General features: G+C 49.8%; 1 protein-coding gene across 1 annotated transcript; it reads right to left on the bottom strand.

The window, feature by feature from the left end:
- MARCHF2 (membrane associated ring-CH-type finger 2) lies at positions 1-16,345 on the bottom strand. The gene is made up of 5 exons (XM_080989225.1): positions 16,137-16,345; positions 7,952-8,180; positions 2,943-3,138; positions 1,100-1,309; positions 1-557 (listed from the first exon to the last, which is right to left on the bottom strand). Exons 2-5 carry the CDS (start codon positions 8,125-8,127, stop codon positions 399-401), a joined length of 741 nt encoding a protein of 246 aa, XP_080845351.1. The 5' UTR covers positions 8,128-8,180; positions 16,137-16,345; the 3' UTR covers positions 1-398.
- Positions 16,346-17,242: the final 897 nt, after the last annotated feature.

Raw genomic sequence — 17,242 nt, forward strand, 5'->3', positions numbered from 1 at the left:
TTAAGAAGAGTGACAAAATTATAATAATAATAACAACAATAATTATGGTAATATAATATAGATATATGGATATAGGGAGAGGCTCTCTTTCTCCTTTGCTAGGTTTCGTCTCGAAGACGGAGCCTGGCCAGGGGGCGCACAGGGCCCACCGCCAGCCAGGCTCATTGCACACACCCCTGGGGGGCTCGGTTGTCGTTCTGTGTTCTCGCCGCAGCGGAACGGGGCAAGTGGCAAGATTCCCCCTTTGGTCGGGCTGATTGTTTAGGCGAGTCTTTTGCTGCTGTGGGCGGGAGAAAGTGCTATCCTGCTCTCCTCTCTCTCTCTCTCTCTCCCTCCTCCCCGCCCCCCGCCCCGTGCAAGGGGAGGGCCCCCCTCGCCTACAGAGGGCCGCTCCTGGCTCATACGGTCGTCTCGTCGGCCTTCTTCTTCAGGAGCTTGGCGGAGAGCAGCGAGTGTGAGACAGGGTGCGGGTTCCTCGAGTCCGGGATCATCAGGCGGACTTTCTGATTGGTCCTTCGCCACTCGGAGTACAGCTGGCAATGGTAGCGGAATGAAACCTGGCCGGCGGGGTGGGAGGGGGGTCACAAGCGGGGTGGGGAAGGAGAGCAAGAATAATCAGGGTTAGGTTTGGAATTGCCCAAGGTAAAGGTAAAGGGACCCCTGACCATTAGGTCCAGTCGTGGCCGACTCTGGGGTTGCAGCGCTCATCTCGCTTTATTGGCCGAGGGAGCCGGAGTACAGCTTCCGGGTCATGTGGCCAGCATGACTAAGGCGCTTCTGGCGAACCAGAGCAGTGCACGGAAATGATGTTTACCTTCCCACCGGAGCGGTACCAATTTATCTACTTGCACTTTGACGTGCTTTCGAACTGCTAGGTTGGCAGGAGTAGGGACCGAGCAACGGGAGCTCACCCCGTCACGGGGATTCGAACCGCCGACCTTCTGATCGGCAAGCCCTAGGCTCTGTGGTTTAACCCCCCAGCGCCACCCGCATCCCTATCACTGACCCATAACCTGCCCCCAAATAATAGTAAGGAGGAGGAGCAGACTGGTTTAGTGTAAGAAGAACCCCGAGAAGGAAAGCGGGCGTGACCACTCACCAGTGTCCAAAGGACATAGATGGTAAAAAGTGCTATGGTCAGGGCAATCAGGCCGATGGCCTCCAAGCGGCTATTGAACTGCAGGTGGTCTTGGGCACCGCGGAGGCAAAGCCAGCCGGAGATGGCAGCCAGCGGGGTGATGAAAAGGAAACACACCATGTCGCAGAACAGCGTCCGTTTCTCGTTGCGTGGGCCGGGGTCCTTCAGCCACTGGACAGAAGGAAGGAAAAGACAGAGGGGGATTAATTTGTCAGAATGAAGGGGAAAGAAGCGCACGTTGAAAATGTTGTCTATGAGAATAAAAGAAAATTATTATAAATTACCGTATTTTTTGCTCTATAAAAAGTAAGGGGAAATGTGTGTGCGTCTTATGGAGCGAATGCAGGCTGCGCAGCTATCCCAGAAGCCAGAACAGCAAGAGGGATCGCTGCTATCACTGCGCAGCGATCCCTCTTGCTGTTCTGGCTTCTGAGATTCAGAGTATTTTTTTTCTTGTTTTCCTCCTCCAAAAACTAGGTGTGTCTTATGGTCTGGTGCGTCTTATCGAGTGAAAAATACGGGTAGTTTGGAGATGGTATTCACATTAGATAAAAACAAGAACGCTGACGGAGCTGAAAGCTCTGTCTCTTGTTTGAGAACTCTCAGAGCCACCTTGTTAGTCCCAAACAAGTTTTATCTCCCGGGAGTAAAGAGGGTGCCTGAGCCTAAATCAAGAGCAAGCAACTGCCTGCGTTCCTGCTGTCCAGCAACACGCTGGAAATGATTTTGAAATCAAATAAACAAGGAATATCCAGTGTTATGTTGGAGGGGATGCCGGGAAGCGGGGAATTATGTTCGCATGTGGTGGGGGTGTAAATATGTACATGGGGGGGGGGGCAAAGGGTGCTTAAGGAGATAACAGAAATCACTGACCGACAGTCCAGAGACTGCATTATTATCCATTTACGATGGGGTGGAAGGTTTGCAGGCTATGAAGGAGTTGCTCACAAATTTATTTGACAGCTGCCATTTGTGAGCTTCCAAGTATGTGTATCTGCCTATCCTATCAGTGTTTCTCTCTCTCTTTTTAAAAAAAATACTTTTTATTGACATTTTTCAATAAACAAAAAACAAAATAAAACAATCTTTACAATCAATCTTAATATCGCCTTATTTACATTGCGCTGAGTCACGCCTCGACTTCCTTCCTTCCCAGTTGCGGTTTTCTTGAAATACCTCTTCTCTTACAGTTTCTTTTATGTTTCTGTACACGTCGCAAGATTTATATTAGCCCTGCTGTAGTTCTTAAGCTTCTACAATTACATTCTATAAACGTTACAAATTTACTCCAATCTTCTCTAAACTTTGCCTCTTTTTGGTGTCGGATTTTATGTGTCATTTTCGCTAATTCCATATATTCAAATAATTTTGCCTGCCATTCCATATTTCAATACGCAACGGTGGCAGCTAGGGTTCTTGTAGCCCAAAAATGGAAGTTATCAGATATCCTATCTGGGTTTCTCATCAACTACCAGCAAGGGAAGACTGCTCCCACCGTGGGCTGAGATAACTCCAGCCGCCCAACCCCACTCCCTTGCCTCAGAGGACCTTGGAGAGAACCTCTGATGTGCAGAGGGCAGGGAGCGCTGCCTGATCTATTCCGGTTCCATGGAGAGATCATGCCTTCCTGTTCCTTTTATAACACCTGAGCACAGTTTCATTTTGAGAATCTTTTGCGAGGCACCAGCCCGGGACAAAGCAGAATGCAAGTGTTCCAAAGAAACTGATTTGTCATTCTCTTTCCCACTCAAAACCTCTAGCCCAGAGATCGCGCCCTGCGGCGAGCGAGGGAGGCGCAACCCACCTCGATCAGGGGCCTGGGCCGCCGCTCCACGACAAACTCGGTGTGGCACAGTTCGCAGTAGCTCGTGTTGGAGGAGGAAAGCCACTTCTCCAGGCAGCTCTTGTGGACGGTCCCCAAGGTGCCCGTGCAATCGCAGGGCGAGAGCAGGCCTTCTCCGCTTCCGCCTTCGTGGCAGATTCGACAGATTGGGCCATCGCTGCGAGGAGAAGGCAAAAGAGAAGGGGGCTTCAGCCACTTTCAGAAGACCAGGGTGGGGAAAGTGTGTATGGGCAAGCTATCCAGAAGAAAAATTGTATTTCAAGGAGTTAGTGATCTGACATGGTTATCCTTCCTGCCTCTGTTCCGGTTAGGCTCGTTCTACTCGTGTGTAGGACTCTGGCAGAGACACATGCCCGAATGGCATGTTCTCTCCCTCCTGGTCGATCGTTCGGGAGCTTCAAAAGCTTTCTTCAGCCCAAACATCACAGCGACTGATACCTAGAGGCATCAGAACGCTTACGATCCTGCAGTATTGGCAGTTTGCGTAACAGAACTCAGTAGCACAGCATTTTGGCTAATCTACTTTTATTTACATATAATACACTTGGAGCATTCTGACTTAGCTCTTTCCTCTTTCTCATCAGACAGCAAAGAGAAAAGGAACAAAGGACAATAGTCCCACTTCACAGAACACAGTACAGTGGTACCTCGGGTTAAGTACTTAATTCGTTCCGGAGGTCCGTTCTTAACCTGAAACTGTTCTTAACCTGAAGCACCACTTTAGCTAATGGGGCCTCCTGCTGGTGCCACGCCGCTGGAGCACGATTTCTGTTCTCATCCTGAAGCAAAGTTCTTAACCTGAAGCACTATTTATGGGTTAGCGGAGTCTGTAACCTGAAGCGTATGTAACCTGAAGCGTATGTAACCCGAGGTACCACTGTAATACCAAAACATCCTGTCTCTATCACTTCGCACACTGTGGAATGAAAACAGACACTATCATGTGATAGACAACAATCCCATGACTGCAAACATGGAGAAAGAATCCTAACAGTTCCTTCCCCCTCCCCTTGTCTCTTGTTAAGTTCTTTGATGGCACGAAGAACAGCCTTTATTGTCCTAATCAGCTGGGAGGAAGTGATAGTGCTAGGTACCTTCTTGAAGTTGGACGCTGTTTTGGGAAAGTGAAGCATTGGGAGTAGGTGGCTAATGATGATCTGCACATAGCCAGTCAGACAAGCTACACAGCCTACTAACTATAAATCAAATGGTTGTGGGCAGAGTTTTTGAGAAGCTTGTACACGGAGTGATCTGCTGCAGGGCCGTGCAAACTGAGGTTGCCTGGGGGACTCACTTCGCGGTTTCTTGAGGGCTTACAAGTGGCAGATTGAAGTGCTTGGCGTTTTGTATTACTTCTGAATCTCATTTTGAAAGAACCACCTTGCATTTGGCAAGACAAAGGCCTGATGTCTTAGGCTGCGACCCGAAAACACCTCTGCTGCCTTTCGGGTTTCTAGGACCGTTGTATCTGCTAACCAAAAAAGATTCTGAACTTGATGAATTCACCACAGGTCAGCCCTCATTTGTTTCTTGGGGTTTGTGCATGATGGAGTACTTCTATCACGAAGAGCCATCATCATACTGAGAGCCAGTATGGTGTAGTGGTTAAGAGCAGTAGAGTCGTAATCTGGTGAACCGGGTTCGCTTCCCCGCTCCTCCACATGCAGCTGCTGGGTGACCTTGGGCCAGTCACACTTCTCTGAAGTCTCTCAGCCCCACTCACCTCACAGAGTGTTTGTTGTGGGGGAGGAAGGGAAAGGGGAATGTTAGCCGCTTTGAGACTCCTTCGGGTAGTGATAAAGCGGGATATCAAATCCAAACTCTTCTTCCGGCCAAGGGGTTAATTTGGCCATTTCTCCAAAACCACACCCACCTGTCAATCAACTCAAGTCACCGTGTGACGTCGGATGATGATGGACAGGTGGTAGGGCTCAAATCTATGCTGGCTGCGACCCCCAGTTCCCCACAGAGACCGGGCACACAGCTGAAACAGCAGGATAACGCCTACTGAACAGCTGGTGAGCAGACCCCAGAGAGTTTAGGATTGAACTCTCCTCCCACCAGCTGATGACAGAGTTCAATCCTGCTGGGTGCTGCTCTGGCAATACAGTGGTACCTCAGGTTAAGTACTTAATTCGTTCCGGAGGTCTGTACTTAACCTGAAACTGTTCTTAACCTGAAGCACCACTTTAGCTAATGGGGCCTCCCGCTGCCACCGCGCCGCAGGAGCCTGATTTCTGTTCTCATCCTGAAGCAAAGTTCTTAACCTGAAGCACTATTTCTGGGTTAGCGGAGTCTGTAACCTGAAGCGTATGTAACCTGAAGCGTATGTAACCCGAGGTACCACTGTATGTAGGGAGCGCCCCCCCCCGGTCAACTTGGACAGATGGGCAGTCCTGCTCACCAATCAATCACCAGAAATCCTTGTGACATCAGATGATTGGCAGACGGGCGCCCCCGTCCACCAGTTAAAGTTGGCCTGCAGGGGCAGGGAGATAAAGATCCGGCCTGCCAGGCCAAAAACAGCCCCCTTCCCTGATTGACAGCCTTGAACAGGCTTGCTTTTTCTCAGCCCTCGTACGAAGACCGAGGGCACGGACAGGAGCAGGTGGGAAGGACGACTGTGTCTGCCTGCATCTTTCCATCCTGTGAAAACAAATGCATTCCGCTTTTTGTGTTCTACCCGAGAATGTGAGATAAATTCCAGCAGGCAGCAGCCGAAGCATCACAAAGGGTGTCTGGAGAGATTGTGTGCAGGGGGCGAGTGAGTCGGACTAACAGGAAAGAGCCACAGATAAGTCGCTCCAGCAGAGGAAGAAACACAGGAAGTTGCCATCTGCAGAGTCAGACCTTTGGTCTGTCTAGCTACACTGTCTGGCAGTGGCTCGCCCCGCAGGGTTCTAGACAGGGAGATTCTCCCCAACGTACGTGGAGACGCTGGGAACTCAACCCGTGCTTCTGAACACAACATCCGAGTTGCATCCTTTCTTAGAATCATAGAGTTGGAAGAGACCACAAGGGCCATCGAGTCCAACCCCCTGCCAAGCAGGAAACACCATCAGAGCACTCCTGACATATGGTTGTCAAGCCTCTGCTTAAAGACCTCCAAAGAAGGAGACTCCACCACACTCCTTGGCAGCAAATTCCACTGTCGAACAGCTCTTACTGTCAGGAAGTTCTTCCTAATGTTTAGGTGGAATCTTCTTTCTTGTAGTTTGGATCCATTGCTCCGTGTCCGCTTCTCTGGAAGGGATTTCTCAAGGGATTTATGCTAGAAATTCCCCAGTCGCCAGGCATGTCCTGCCCCTGGTGCGGGTCCAATCGTGACCACGCAGAGATCTCTGAGTGCCAGGCTGGCGGCTGACATCTCTATCTGGCTGGCCCCTCCAGCTTACTTAAGCAGGTCAGCAGAAGGGTTTGTTTACTAGAGCACTTCGGCTATGGGGCAGCTCTTTAGATTGAGTGGGTAAATAGGTATGGGGGGAAAGCAAAATGTCCCTTAGAGAAGGATCTGAAACATTTCCCTTTAAGCTTGATTTTGTTTAATTCTGCATTGTTTTACTTGATATTTTAAACTGCTTTGAGGCTTTCTTTAAAATACAAAGCGGTATAGGTAAAGGGACCCCTGACCATTGGGTCCAGTCACGGACGACTCTGGGGTTGTGGCGCTCATCTCGCTTTATTGGCCGAGGGAGCCGGCGTACAGCTTCTGGATCATGTAGCCAGCATGACTAAGCTGCTTCTGGCGAACCAGAGCATCGTACGGAAATGCTGTTTACCTTCCCGCCGGTGCAGTACCTATTTATCTACTTGCACTTCGTGCTTTTGAACTGCTAGGTTGGCAGGAGCAGGGACCGGGCAACAGGACCTCACTCCGTCGCAGGGATTCGAACCGCCAACCTTCTGATCGGCAAGCCCTAGGCTCTGTGGTTTAACCCACAGCGCCACCTGCGTCCCTTACAAAGCAGTATAAATATGAAATTAATTCTTCTTCTTCTTCACTGGGGGGAAAAATGCTACCTAGACATTCCATTGTGGCAACCCCAACCTAGGTTTAAGGTGCCATTTGGCGGTTAGCTAATATATCTAAGTTTCTAACACTGCTTAAACTATGTAGGATTCCAGTCCTCTGAAAAAAAGGCTGTTTTAAGTGGGTAACAGGAGGAGGCACAGACTTGCGTATCATTATGTTTTTGCAGGTGTCCTTCCAACTCTGACCCTCCCTATCTCCCAGCCATCACTAAAAGGCTTTCTGCTTCTTTGACTCTAAACTGAATTCGACCCTTCAGGGTCAAAGGACACCCCTAGAATCATAGAATCATAGAGTTGGAAGAGACCACAAGGGCCATCGAGTCCAACCCCCTGCCAAGCAGGAAACACCATCAGAGCACTCCTGACATATGGTTGTCAAGCCTCTGCTTAAAGACCTCCAAAGAAGGAGACTCCACCACACTCCTTGGCAGCAAATTCCACTGTCGAACAGCTCTTACTGTCAGGAAGTTCTTCCTAATGTTTAGGTGGAATCTTCTTTCTTGTAGTTTGGATCCATTGCTCCGTGTCCGCTTCTCTGGAGCAGCAGAAAACAACCTTTCTCCCTCCTCTATGTGACATCCTTTTATATATTTGAACATGGCTATCATATCACCCCTTAACCTCCTCTTCTCCAGGCTAAACATGCCCAGCTCCCTTAGCCGTTCCTCATAAGGCATCGTTTCCAGGCCTTTGACCATTTTGGTTGCCCTCCTCTGGACACGTTCCAGTTTGTCAGTGTCCTTCTTGAACTGTGGTGCCCAGAACTGGACACAGCACTCCAGGTGAGGTCTAACCAGAGCAGAATACAGTGGCACTATTACTTCCCTTGATCTAGGTGCTATACTCCTATTGATGCAGCCCTGGTTAGCCTCTTGCCGGCTACCCAGGCTCACATCCCCGGACCAATCCATCGCAAGCCCGGGGCACCTCGGCCTCACCTCTGCGTCCCCAGGGCTTTGATGACAGTCGAGAGCAGCCGTCCGTCTTTGGCCGTGACTTGGGTGACGTACTGAGGACGCCCAAAGTCGGAATCTTCCACCGACTTGGACAACGCGGCGCTGCCCGGACAGTCACACAGCGAGCCCGGGAGGTGGCAGCAGTCGCCCGTTGTCATGGCAACCGAGGATGCGCTGGCATCAGCAGCCGGAGAGCAGAATCATGGTAGGCCTGAGGAAGAGACAGAAAGCGCTGGTCAAAGTCGGGCCCGATACAACTCGCGGCTTGTCGCTTTGCTGCTCAGTTGGAAATTTTCTGTTTTACAATCAAAAGTACCCAATTTTACATCCTTAAGGTATCAGTGACTTCCCTTCTTCTCTTCCCGTGGTTCATTTTACATATCATAAATCCCTGCATATTTTACAAAAACTAAACCGTTCAGTATTCAATTATTACATCCATCAAAGCTTTTTTACACTGTTGAATTTATCTGAATGCTGCTAGCGTTTTCAGCTGTACACCGTTATTTCCCATATATTCAATAAACATTTCCCAGTCTTCTCTAAATGTATGTTCTTCTTGTTCTCTTATTCTATATATTAAGTCTGCAAGCTGCACATATTCTGTCCACTTAAGTTGCCATTCTTCTTTGATTGGGACTTCACTCATTTTCCGTTTTTGGGCTAATGAAACACGGGCCACAGTAGTAGCATACATTTTTTGACCCCTGGGAATTTGAGTCTGAATTATGCCCAACAGAAAAGACTGGGGTTTTTTTGGGGGGGGGGAAGTACTTTTAAACATTTTTTCTCAATTCATTATGGATCATTTCCCAGCAATCTTTTACCCTTTTATGAAAGAACATTCCCTCAACCTCTTTGCACCTCCAGCACTAATCTGATTCAGTCTTATACATCTCAGCAAGCCTACTCAGAGTTAAATACCATCTGTGAATCACCCCTGCTGCGATTACTTACAACTGAGTGTAAAATAGCAGCGTTAAAGGTCAAGAACAGGCATAGGCAAACCTGGCCCTCCAGATGTTTTGGGACTACAACTCCCATCATCCCTAGCTAACAGGACCATTGGTCAGGGATGATGGGAACTGTAGTCTCAAAACATCTGGAGGGCTGAGTTTGCATATCCCTGGTCAAGAGACTATATGGCATCAATGCTCCTTTTAAGAGTTGCTGGCTCAGATGGATCTTGATTGACAGGTAACATGGTCCATCTAATCACAATGCAGTCAGGTCAGTGGGAGGACGCCTGGGGACCAGAGGCTGAGATGCTCTGTGAATGGGTCATCCAGAAGACAAAAAAGGAGACTTTCTTCAGCTTCCGTGTCTCATTCAAGGCAAAATGGAGAAAAAGAGACACTGGCAATCTTAAAATGACAAATGACCATAAGTGAGGCCTGTAAGGTAAAGGTAAAGGGACCCCTGACCATTAGGTCCAGTCATGGCCGACCCTGGGGTTGCGGCACTCATCTCGCTTTATTGGCCAAGCGAGCCGGCATACAGCTTCCAGGTCATGTGGCCAGCATGACTGCCGCTTCTGGCGAACCAGAGCAGTACACGGAAACGCCGTTTACCTTCCCGCCGGAGCGGTACCTATTGATCTACTTGCACTTTGACGTGCTTTCGAACTGCTAGGTTGGCAGGAGCAGGGACCGAGCAACGGGAGCTCACCCCGTCATTGCGGGGATTCGAACCGCCAACCTTCTGATCGGCAAGTCCTAGGCTCTGTGGTTTAACCCACAGCGCCACCCACGTCCCAAGTGAGGCCTGTATAAACTATCAAAAAGAATCATAGAGCTGAAAGGAAGGATAACAGTGGTATCTTGGTTTTCGAACAGAATGCGTTCTGGGAGTCCGTTTGACTCCCGGAACCATTCGAAAACCAAAGCGCGGCTTCCGATTGGCAGCAGCAGAACACTCACTTCCGGGTTTCGATCGTTCAGGAACCGATTTGTTCGGGAGCCAATGCATTTGGCTTCCAAGGTACGACTGTACAAGAATATGCAGAGCTCTGTCCTTTTTAGGGATCGAACCTGCAACCTTAGTGTTATCAGCACCATGCTCTAACATCTAACCAACCAAGCTATCCAAGCACGTCAAGGGAAATCACACACATCCTATTCTGCATTTGTGCAGGCCCTAGATTCTCACAAACATGACATATTAGCAACAACACGGTTTCGAAGAAGGTGAAGGAATGCAATGTGTGTGTGGCGCAGGGGAGGAGACGGACAACATACTCAGCGGACTTTGTATTTATGTCTTAGTTAATTACAGAACAAAAAGGCGGGGGAACATCTCCCAAGAGGATCCCCATTGTTCAAGAAATGCATGCGTCCTGCATCGGTCAGCAAATGTCCAGGAAGGAAGGACTGTTCCTGGAAAAATGAGCTGCCTTTGTGGTCTTCATCATTCTGAAAAGCAGTCGCTTGGATAATAAAACAGGGAACAGCTCCTCCCTTTTCATTTGGTTGATTTCTAAGCACCCGACCCAAGGAAGGCAACATCCCTTAAAAATTAGCAAGCGTGAAACTGGTCCCACAACCAGCTGAGCGCAAGCTCTTCTCAGGAGTGAGGGAGAATAACTTTGCCTATGCATTCTCAAAACGCACACCCTGAAGTCTTCTTTTCCTCTTAAGATGTGTGTTGCGCAGCCTCAAGGGAAAAGCAATGAAGAATATTGTGGCAACTTAAAGACATTACCAGTTTATTGTGCCATGGACTTCCGTAGACCGCAGGCTACTTCACCAAGGGTTATCCCAAAGTAGCAGGTATGGGGGGGGGCTGGAACTGTGAATTGTGTAGCATATCCTTCCAATGCAAATAGCAGCTTCAAAGGAGCTGGCTGCACAGCAAGGGAATAAACGGTTAACTCCCACCCTACACTTCTGCCTGCTCCAATCCAGTTAGTTATCAGCACCCGCTTTCCATTGGGTCCTATTCATTTTATTTTATTTTTTTAAAATGCATCTTACGTCTAGTCGGGTCCATAAACATAATTAAGCTTTCCCACAAATTCCACTGAGCTTCATGATGGGAGTGGGGATTCGAACCCCAATCTCCCAGGCCCTCGTCCGTCACTCTAACCATTACGCCACACTGGCCCTTTAGAGTCCTCCCGCTATGGGACAAGCTCTATAAATTAATCAATAGGTAAAAAAAATATGGAGAAAGCGAAATGTCACTTAGAAAAGAATCTGAAATATTTTCCCGGAAGCTTGGATTCATTTCATTCTGGGTTGTTTTCTTTGATGCTCTAATGGGCTGTGAACAGCTTGGAGATATTCCTCCCCCTGCCCCCACTTTAAAATACAACGTGGTATAGAATAGAAATTAATAATAATAACCGCCACGACACACCCCATTTTGGGGGGAATGGCCCCTAATTGCGGCAACTGTAGGTTTAAGGTGCCGTTCGGCGATTAGCTTATATATCTGAGTTCCTAATGCTTCTGCCATCTTCAACTCACCCGGACATCCGCAATCCGCCTTTCTACCTTCCCTCGGGTCTTTGCTTCTCAGCCCGCGCTGGGGAAATCCCAGGTTCCTGGCTACCCCTGGAACCACGGCAAAGGCAGGGAGTGCCTACTGGTTCCAAAACATTTTCCACCTCATCGTTTTAAACATGGAAAATCCAGAACGCTTCTCCTGCCTCTCTCTCTCAGGCCATTCCCTCGCCAGCACACAAAAATGGGATAGGGCAAAGGTCCCCAAATGCAGATCTGTCGTCGCCGCCTGGTGAAGTTGCCCGCAGCAATGAGGAGCTGGTTAAGTGGAGTGTTTCAAATGCCTGCAAGAGCCCATGTACAAAGCAAACCCAACTCTCAGGCGAGCAGGGGCTGGTTCTTGCAGTATTTAAAGGTAAAGGGACCCCTGACCATTAGGTCCAGTCGTGACCGACTCTGGGGTTGCAGCGCTCATCTTGCTTTATTGGCCGAGGGAGCCAGCGTACAGCTTCTTGGTCATGTGGCCAGCAGGACTAAGCCGCTTCTGGCAAACCAGAGCAGCGCACGGAAACGCCGTTTACCTTCCCGCCGGAGCGGTACCTATTTATCTACTTGCACTTTGACGTGCTTTCGAACAGCTAGGTTGGCAGGAGCAGGGAGCGAGCAACGGGAGCTCACCCCGTCACAGGGATTCGAACCGCCGACCTTCTGATCGGTAAGTCCTAGGCTCTGTGGTTTAACCCACAGCGCCACCCACGTCCCCTTGCAGTATTTAGAGAACTCCAGTTCACACTGCCATGGATAAAAACTAACCGATAGCAGAATTAACGTCTTAGGGACAGCTTGTTCAAAAAAAGCTGTTGAGGAACAGCGAGGGAAATATCTTTTCATTGCACAAATAGGGCTGCCGTACTTCCTTATCAGAAGTATTTATTCTGTTTGCTGAAAATGTATTTATTCTGTTTGCGGGGGAAAAAGCTCAACAACTTTTGTGTCCGGACTTTCACCTCCTAAAATATGGCAACCCTAAATTACAGTCATATCCTCCTACAGTTCGGCCACAGCACACATCTAAAGCCACAGCACACATCTAAAGCACGGTTATAGCTTCTCCCGAATAATTCTGAGAACTGTAGTTACAATCCCCAAAGTTCCTGGGAAGAGAGACTGGTAAACCAATCTAGAAATTGTAGCTCTGTGAGAGGACGTGGGGTGGGGGGGGCGGTTTCTTTCCTAACCACTCTCAGCATCCTTAACAAACTACAGTTCCCGGGGTTCTTTAGGGAGAAGCCACGGCTGTTAAAAGTGCTATCCTAGCACTTCCACGGGTGGCGCTGTGGGTTAAACCACAGAGCCTAGGGCTTGCTGATCAGAAGGTCGGCGGTTCGAATCCCCGCAACAGGGTGAGCTCCTGTTGCTCAGTCCCTGCTCCTGCCAACCTAGCAGTTCGAAAACACGTCAAAGTGCAAGTAGATAAATAGGTAATGCTCCAGTGGGAAGGTAAACGGCATTTCCGTGCGCTGCTCTGGTTCGCCAGAAGCAGCTTAGTCATGATGGCCACATGACCCGGAAGCTGTACGTCGGCTCCCTCGGCCAGTAAAGCGAGATGAGTGCCGCAACCCCAGAGTCGATCACAACTGGACCTAATGGTCAGGGGCCCCTTTAACTTTACCTTTAGCACTTCCTCTATGGAACTGACAGTGTCACTCAGTGTCACCCTCCCAACCCTGGGAGGCAGGTCTGAGAGACAGCAACTGCCCAAAGTCAACCAGTGAACTAACTGAGAATTTGAACTAGATTGAGGTCTCCCAAGCTCAATCTAGACTAGGGCACTAACTAGTACACCACACCGCTACTGCACAATTTTCTCACAGCCATTGGGAGAGTTCATAGATGAGAGAGTTGGAAGGGACCCCATGGGTCATCTAGTTCCACCCCTTCCAATGCAGGAATATGCAGCCATAAGGGGATCAGACCCACGACCCGGATGTTGTCAGCACCCGGGCTCTAACCAACTCAATGCATATGCAAAATCAGGATCAGAGCAACCGACCAAACAGAACTTCTGTGCAGACTTAACAAGCCCGAGCAATGCTCTTACTTCACAGACTTGAAAGTTATTAAATGAATAACAAAATTCTTAAGCTTTCCAGCAATCCATTTTACAAGAAAAGTATTGGGATGCTTCTTCCATGATACAGACGAGTATTCAAGAAGCCTTCCAGATATATATTGATTGAAAATGTATCATACTGTAAATGTACTGTAGCTTTTGAATACAGTGGTATCTCAGGTTAAGTACTTAATTCGTTCCGGAGGTCCGTGCTTAACCTGAAACTGTTCTTAACCTGAAGCACCACTTTAGCTAATGGGGCCTCCTGCTGCTGCTGCTGCCGCGCCGCCGGAGAACAATTTCTGTTCTCATCCTGAAACAAAGTCCTTAACCTGAAGCACTATTTCTGGGTTAGCAGACATTATATATATATATGTCAACATCAACAGTTGCCATTTGGCCCACAACCACAAGCAATCTCTGGGCTCCCAGATGGATATCAAAGATGGACCAATAGCCTAACTCACTCTAAGGCAATTTCCAGTGTTCCTAAGCAGTGCACACAAAGTTTGGGGGTCATTCCCTCCCTAAAAACAGCCCCAAAGGCATAAGGGCAGTCTTTTATCTATTTAATCTACATCCTGCTCTTCCTCCCAAGATGAAGATCAGTGAGGCTGCAGCAGTGTTTGAAATTAGCCAGGCGCCAGGCGCAATTTTGCACCCAACTGTCGGCTACTTGCAACCTGATGCCTGGGCACCAGGATGGAGCCTGACACCATGTGAAGACGCATGCCTGGGGATCCTTGGATCTGGACTGTTTCCACACACTCATGCCCCATCCTGTAGAATTGCATCCGTTATATCTGCACAATCAGAATGGATTTCAGGAACCAAAACGCTTTTTCTGCGCAGCCTGAGCAGGACCAGTGAACAACGTCATAGCTAATTGTTGTCGCCTGTTTTCACTTACCCCACCCCCCCACTGCCCTGCTCACAGTTTCTTAAGTTATTCTTAAGTTATGAATGGTCCGTGTCCCTACTATTAAGAAAAAGAGGTCAGGATAGGCCAATATATACCGTATTTGTTGCTCTATAAGACTCACTTTTTCCCTCCTAAAAAGTAAGGGGAAATGTATGTGCGTCTTATGGAGCGAATGCAGGCTGTGCAGCTATCCCAAAAGCCAGAACAGTAAGAGGGATTGCTGCTTTCACTGCCCAGCGATCCCTCTTGCTGTTCTGGCTTCTGAGATTCAGAATATTTTTTTTCTTGTTTTCCTCCTCCAAAAACTAGGTGTGTCTTGTGGTCTGGTGCGTCTTATAGAGCAAAAAATACGGTATGTGGACTGTCCCTGGATCAAGTGACTTTTCTTCTATACCTAGCTCAAGGTTGTCATCTGAACTAGCCAGATGTTTAACTGATATTCAGTCAGAGTCAGTCCATCATTTGAAAAATAAGACCTTTGCGGTCTTGCTGCAAAATGACAAGTATATATTCTGTTTTGGCAACTGTAACCTTGGTTTAAGGAGCCATTTGGCACCTAGTTTATACACCTGAGTTTCTAACACAGCTCAGGGCTCCCAGCCATCTTCTTCCTTGGCTAAAGCACCCCCTCGCCGCCACTTCTACTTCACACAATGTTAAAGTAATGCAGAGCATTCACTGCCACAAGAGGTACAGAGGACTTTGGTCTTCGAGGTGTTGCTGAACTGCAGCTGCCATCACACCCACCAACCTTGGCCATTGGCTATGCTTACCAGGGCTGACGGGAGATGCTGTTCACCAAAATCTGGAGGTACAGGACATAGAATTTTCCATTGAATTACGGGGCAGTCCAGTGGGACGCGGGTGGTGCTGTGGGTTAAACCACAGAGCCTAGGACTTGCCGATCAGAAGGTCGGCGGTTCGCATCCCCGCGGCGGGGTGAGCTCCCGTTGCTCGGTCCCTGCTCCTGCCAACCTAGCACTTCAAAAGCATGTCAAAGTGCAAGTAGATAAATAGGTACCGCTCCGGCGGGAAGGTAAACGGCGTTTCCATGCGCTGCTCTGGTTCGCCAGAAGCGGCTTAGTCCTGCTGGCCACATGATTCGGAAGCTGTACGCCGGCCTCCTCGGCCAATAAAGCGAGATGAGCGCCGCAACCCCAGAGTCGGTCAGGACTGGACCTAATGGTCAGGGGTCCCTTTACCTTTACCAGTGCTCACACACCAACTGTTGAATTGCCTGGACCTTTCCTGTTATGGGTGACGAGTTCACTGGCTGGTCTTCCCCTCCCCCCTTTTTTCAAGATGAAGGGACCTCCTTTCGGTTGGTAAGATCCTTTCAACAGTGGGAGGCTCTCCCCCCCCCCGGGGGTGTGGTGGCCTCTCCCTCCTTTTCCCAGCAGAGGAAATCCCTGTCTGGGATGCCTTTAGCTGAGATTCCTTCATGGCAGGGGGGGTTGGACTAGATGACCCTCGGGGTCCCTTCCCATGGAGCCTCCATACCCAGAGGCAGTGTACCTGCAGCCTTCCCCCTGGGGTGGGGACTTGGAGCAGGGTTCTGGGTTAGGCCGGCCTATTCTGAGGCGGGGAGCGGGGAGGCGACCCAGCAAGGCAGAGCCCCTCCAGAGACCCCCCTCCTGCCCCCTTCCTGGAGCGCCTGTCACTCAACCCCAAGCCCCGCCCCCTCCTTACCTGCGCCCCGCCCCTTCCGCCAGAGCCCCGCCCTTCCGCCGGCCCGTTCCTTGGCGCCTTCCCCTCAGGGCCGAGGCTCCGGCCGCCCCATCTCCCCAGGCTGGCGGGTGCTGGGGAAGAAGAAGCGCGGGAGGAGGAGGAGGAGGCGGCCGCCTCCGCCTGCCTCTGTCAGCGGCGTCCGCACCTGACTGGAAGCGCCCGGCACGCCCACTGCCCCCCTCCGCTCAGCCAATCAGCGGGGACGGCTTCGGGAAGCAGCCAATGGCGCGGCCTCGAGCGAAGCGGAGCCCGCCCCCTTCGAGGGAGCCGCTGGCGCACGCGCAGTCGGGCGGCGCAGCGCGAGGCGTAACGGTCACGGCCCAGGCGGCCAATCAATTCGCTGCTGCTGTCCGGGGTTGGCGGGGGGGAGAAGAGGGAGAGAAGGGGCGGGGCCTCTTACGACGCCCAGCCACGCCTCCTGGTTGGATCTGCGCCAAACCAAAGGGGAAAGGCGAGAGATTGGCAGGCGTTGATTTCAGGTTCCCATTCGAACAAGGATGCGGTTCCCTCTTTAGGTGGACAAATACAGAGGGTGAAAAATACCATCAAAATGGATTAGTTTTTTTCTATCTTTCCGGATTTTAATGACGAGTAAAGTACCTTTAAATAGCACTTAAAAAAAATAAAATCCCAAAAGCAAACATTTAAGTGAAACTTAGCCTGCCCAACTGAGTGGGCATTTAAAAAATGAGCCAACACTGTGACGCGGCAGCTAAAAAAGCCAATGCAATTCTGGGCTGCATCAAGAGGAGTATAGCATCTAGATCAAGGGAAGTAATAGTGCCACTGTATTCTGCTCTGGTCAGACCTCACCTGGAGTGCTGTGTCCAGTTCTGGGCACCACAGTTCAAGAAGGACACTGACAAACTGGAACGTGTCCAGAGGAGGGCAACCAAAATGGTCAAAGGCCTGGAAACGATGCCTTATGAGGAACGGCTAAGGGAGCTGGGCATGTTTAGCCTGGAGAAGAGGAGATTAAGGGGTGATATGATAGCCATGTTCAAATATATAAAAGGATGTCACATAGAGGAGGGAGAAAGGTTGTTTTCTGCTGCTCCAGAGAAGCG

The sequence above is a fragment of the Podarcis pityusensis genome, assembly GCF_964106645.2.
Source record: "Podarcis pityusensis genome assembly, chromosome: 18".
NCBI lineage: Eukaryota > Metazoa > Chordata > Lepidosauria > Squamata > Lacertidae > Podarcis > Podarcis pityusensis.

Bases quoted from the DNA above. Each gene is read 5' to 3' on its own strand.
- MARCHF2 (XM_080989225.1), bottom strand. From the start codon at position 8,127: ATGACAACGGGCGACTGCTGCCACCTCCCGGGCTCGCTGTGTGACTGT. The intron at 1,310-2,942 runs GTGGGTTGCGCC...CCTTCTGTCCAG, and splicing joins GGCCCAGGCCCCTGATCGAG to TGGCTGAAGGACCCCGGCCC. The intron at 558-1,099 runs GTGAGTGGTCAC...CCCGCCGGCCAG, and splicing joins TCTATGTCCTTTGGACACTG to GTTTCATTCCGCTACCATTG.